General features: G+C 43.1%; 1 protein-coding gene across 3 annotated transcripts; it reads right to left on the bottom strand.

Annotated features, from left to right (window-relative positions):
* Positions 1–1,925: 1,925 nt before the first annotated feature.
* On the bottom strand, positions 1,926–3,753 carry LOC126992269 (uncharacterized). 3 transcript variants are annotated; one of them, XM_050850923.1, is made up of 2 exons: positions 3,514–3,753; positions 1,926–3,280 (listed from the first exon to the last, which is right to left on the bottom strand). In XM_050850923.1, exons 1-2 carry the CDS (start codon positions 3,595–3,597, stop codon positions 2,018–2,020), a joined length of 1,347 nt encoding a protein of 448 aa, XP_050706880.1. In that variant the 5' UTR covers positions 3,598–3,753; the 3' UTR covers positions 1,926–2,017. The 3 variants fall into 3 exon arrangements, 2 of the variants coding, with proteins under 2 accessions (XP_050706880.1, XP_050706881.1); XM_050850924.1 differs by having other exon boundaries at positions 3,592–3,753; XR_007746450.1 differs by lacking the exon at positions 1,926–3,280 and adding an exon at positions 3,360–3,435.
* Between the last annotated feature and the right edge of the window lie 1,292 nt (positions 3,754–5,045).

The raw sequence follows: 5,045 nt of genomic DNA, 5'->3' as shown, positions 1-5,045 counted from the left end.
ACACAACATTACCTGGAAAGGAAACATATCATACAACATTTCCTGGAAACATATCACATGACATTACCTGAAGGAAACATATCACACAACATTACCTGGGAAGGAAACATATCACACAACATTACCTGGAAGGAAACATATCACACAACATTACCTGGAAAAACATATCACACAACATTACCTGGAAAGGAAACATATCATACAACATTACCTGGAAAGGAAACATATCACACAACATTACCTGGAAAGGAAACATATCACACAATATTACCTGGAAAGGAAACATATCACACAACTTTACCTGGAAAGGAAACATATCACACAACATTACCTGGAAAGGAAACATATCACACAATATTACCTGGAAAGGAAACATATCACACAATATTACCTGGAAAGGAAACATATCACACAACATTAAGTGGAAAGGAAACATATCACACAACATTACCTGGGAAGGAAACATATCACACAACATTACCTGGAAAGGAAACATATCACATAACATTAAATGGAAAGGAAACTTATCACACAACATTAAATGGAAAGGAAACTTATCACACAACATTAAATGGAAAGGAAACTTATCATACAACATTGAATGGAAAGGAAACATATCACACAACATTAAATGGAAAGGAAACATATCACACAACATTAAATGGAAAGGAAACATATCACACAACATTACCTGGAAAGGAAACATATCACACAACATTACCTGGAAAGGAAACATATCACACAACATTAAATGGAAAGGAAACATATCACACAACATTACCTGGAAAGGAAACATATCACACAACATTACCTGGAAAGGAAACATATCACACAACATTACCTGGGAAGGAAACATATCACACAACATTACCTGGAAAGGAAACATATCACACAACATTACCTGGAAAGGAAACATATCACACAACTTCACCTGGAAAGGAAACATATCACACAACATTACCTGGGAATAAAACATATCACACAACATTGCCTGGGAAGGAAACATATCACACAACATTAAATGGAAAGGAAACATATCACACAACATTACCTGAAAAGGAAACATATCACACAACATTAAATGGAAAGGAAACATATCACACAACATTACCTGGGAAGGAAACATATCACACAACATTACCTGGGAAGGAAACATATCACACAACATTACCTGGAAAGGAAACATATCACACAACTTCACCTGGAAAGGAAACATATCACACAACATTAAATGGAAAGGAAACATATCACACAATATTAAATGGAAATGAAACATATCACGCAATATTAAATGGAAAGGAAACATATCACACAACATTAAATGGAAATGAAACATATCACGCAATATTAAATGGAAAGGAAACATATCACACAACATTAAATGGAAAGGAAACTTATCATGCAACATTAAATGGAAAGGAAACTTTTCATACAACATTACCTGGTCAGTCACACACACACACACACACACACACACACACACACACACCGCATTTGTTTCGGATGTTTCATTGCGCAAGGACAGTTTGAACTGCAATGTGAGATTAATTACTGTCTCTTTTTCGTTTCTCAAGTCGGTCAAGACATATACTTAATGGCCGATGACTTTTTTGTTTTGTTTTGATCGAACTTAAAGCTTAACCAAGTTTACCGGTCGTTATTTTCAAGCTGCGCAAGGCGTGAACGGAACTGTGGCGATTTTACAAGATTTCTCCTCGTCGGGTGAAACCACTGCTCCTTTTTGACGCAAAGAAATGTGATCCTTAAACTTAACCCTCACATTTTGTATTGGTTTGATTTTTTTTTTTTTTTTCGCTTTTTGATGTATTTTGTATTTGGTTTTATTAATTTTTTTTCATTAATCTTAATCCTTTTCTTTTGTATTTCTTTTTTTTTTGTATTTTATATGTTTTTTTTTTGTTTTTTGTTTTTTATATACATTCTGCAGTGGCCTTACTCCATCGCTGCCACGTCCCTCTCGCTCAGCTCGTCAAAGTCATCCTCGCATTCATCCTCCTTACTCAACAGGCCCAGGGTGGCGGGCGGGCGGGTCCGGAGGGGCGGCAACAACGCCCACCCCGAACTGCCCCACCACCACCTCCACCACCTCCACCACCTCTTCCCGGTCCATCTCCACCCGGTCCACCTCCTCAAAGCCATCCTCTTCTTCAATCTCCTCGGCAGGCGGCTCGGGAGGGGCGGCAAGGGCCCCCACCCCGAACTGCCCCTCCTCCACCGCCTCCATCTCCTCCCTCCGATCCACGTCCTCAAACTCATCCTCGTCTTCACCCTCCTCCTCACCCCGAGGGTGGTGGACGGGCGGGTCAGGAGGAGGGACTAGAGCCCCCACCCTGAACTGCCAATCCACTGCCTCCACCACTACCACCACCTCCAACAGTTCCACTTCTTCAAAGTCATCCTCTTCAAACACAGGGTCAAAATCAAGACCAGGGTCATCGTCAGGGTTGTCATCATCAGATTTGTCATCGCCAGGGTTGTCATCGTCAAGGTTCTCATCGTCAGGGGCGCTGGGTCCCGAGATGAAGCTCGCCAGGGTAGCGAGCAGCAGCCCTTGCAAGACCCACCACCAGTAGGCGAGGGTGTCCAGGGCGTCTGGGGGTTCCAGGCCCAGTCCGTGCAGCAGGGGCTGTGCCTGCAGGTTGTTAAGCACGCGGAGGGCGCCTCGCGCGAGGTCGTCACTGTAGGTGACGTGAACGGCGAGCCACGCCCTACACAGGGAATCATGTCCGTGCGTCAGGAGGAGGACGAGCACGGAGCACAGCGCGGCAATGCCCCGCAGGAGGTCACTCTGGCCCTGCTGATGGTAGGCGTAGGCCAGGGTGGCCACGTGGCCAACCAGCAGCAGGAGCAGCAGCAGGCCGGCCACACACTTGTACTGGCAGCGCATAATAGCCTTGCGTAGGCGTTGGCAGGGCGTTGATAAACGCGACATTGTGCCTTCCATCGTTCCGTGTGTGTTGTTATCGTGTGTCTGAAGGAACACTTCACACTGTGAGTTATCATCGAGGGGCAGTTCAACCCTCACGTCCATGTTGCTTTTATTGTATTTCTCAATGCTTGTCTGAGTTCGTGAGTTCTCTTCGAGGGGTATTTCTACCACCACGTGCATGTTGCTTTTATTGTGTTTTTGAGTGTTCGTTTGGGTTTGTGAGTTTTCTTCGCGGGGTAATTCCACCCTTACGTCCATGCAACTTTGTGTTTGTTTTTGAGTGTTCGTTTGAGTTTGTGAGTTTTCTTCGCGGGGTAATTCCACCCTTACCTCCATGCAACTTTGTGTTTGTTTTTGAGTGTTCGTTTGAGTTTGTGAGTTTTCTTCATGAATAATTCCACCCTTACTACCATGCAACTTTGTGTTTGTTTTTGAGTGTTCGTTTGAGTTTGTGAGTTTTCTTCGCGGGGTAATTCCACCCTTACCTCCGTGCAACTTTGTGTTTGTTTTTGAGTGTTCGTTTGAGTTTGTGAGTTTTCTTCGAGGGGTAATTCCACCCTTACGTCCATGCAACTTTGTTTTTGTTTTTGAGTGTTCGTTTGAGTTTGTGAGTTTTCTTCGCGGGGTAATTCCACCCTTACCTCCATTCAGCTTTGTTTTTGTTTTTGAGTGTTTGCTTGTTTTTGTGGGTTAGCTGCGTGAGGCAATCCAAGCGTTATGTCCAGTTAGCTTAGTATACTTCTGAAGGTTATCCTGGCTCGGGGGCCAGCCACGGGATTTTGATTTCTAGAGATGGTGGCACCTTTTTCCCTTTGCTTACCCTATGTACGGTTGAGATTTACCACATCACCTCGGTTTGAGATATGCCGTTTTAGGGACCTTGGAGTTGACATTGCATAGGGCGAAATCTAGAGCTAGTTGCACCTTTTGTAGGGAAGATCGCTACGGGAGCTGATTGGCTGGATGGAAGGCGGTCTTATTCTTAAAGGTATCGGCGCCTCGGTTCGCCTGTTTGAAAAGCCTCTCGTTGAAGTGGCTGGGGTTCTCGTGGACTGTTTTGTGATGCTGGTGATAGTTGTACACGCCTTCTGCACCCCGAATGGTAAAATCAATCATGGCAAACAGGTTAATCTTCTCTGTGGCCTTGGGAAACAGTCACAATGGGAGCCCGATACGTTTGAAAATATGGCCCTTAGGAGTAAGAAGTTAGCAATTTCTCCCTTCAGTAATTGTATCCCACTGTCTTAAAACATTATGCGAAACAGATCAGTGAGAATAATAACAGGTGGAGGAGATTATTAGAAAAGGAAGGGGGAAAATTGGAGCTGTAAGTGGAAGGAGAGAAGAAGTGGAAGGAAGAAATTGAAAGGGAAGGTTAAAAAGGAAAGTGAATGCGCGAGGAGGAAGAAAATAAAAGGATGGGTAAAAGGAAGAGCAGAAAAGTGGGGAAAAGAAAGGGAAAGTAATAAAAAAATGTATAAATATCTGGAAGGAGAGAAAAAACGTGAAGTGAAGAAAAAGAAAGGGAACGATAGACAAGAGAAATGAGTTGCCGTAATGGAGAAAGAGATAAAAGCTGAAAATGGAGGAAAAGGAAAAATGAGGCTGAAAATGGAGGAAAAGGAAAAATGAGGCTGAAAATGGAGGAAAAGGAAAAAGAAGGCTGAAAATGGAGGAAAAGGAAAAAGGAGGCTGAAAATGGAGGAAAAGGAAAAATGAGGCTGAAAATGGAGGAAAAGGAAAAATGAGGCTGAAAATGGAGGAAAAGGAAAAAGGAGGCTGAAAATGGAGGAAAAGGAAAAATGAGGCTGAAAATGGAGGAAAAGGAAAAATGAGGCTGAAAATGGAGGAAAAGGAAAAATGAGGCAGAAAATGGAGGAAAAGGAAAAATGAGGCAGAAAATGGAGGAAAAGGAAAAAGGAGGCTGAAAATGGAGGAAAAGGAAAAAGGAGGCTGAAAATGGAGGAAAAGGAAAAAGAAGGCTGAAAATGGAGGAAAAGGAAAAATGAGGCAGAAAATGGAGGAAAAGGAAAAAGAAGGCTGAAAATGGAGGAAAAGGAAAAAGGAGGCTGAAAATGGAGGAAAAGGAAAAAGG

This window comes from Eriocheir sinensis, unplaced genomic scaffold (assembly GCF_024679095.1).
Source record: "Eriocheir sinensis breed Jianghai 21 unplaced genomic scaffold, ASM2467909v1 Scaffold432, whole genome shotgun sequence".
Lineage (NCBI taxonomy): Eukaryota > Metazoa > Arthropoda > Malacostraca > Decapoda > Varunidae > Eriocheir > Eriocheir sinensis.
The sequence above is the reverse complement of the archived record's forward strand: the minus strand, read 5'-3'. Positions and strand labels throughout refer to the sequence as shown.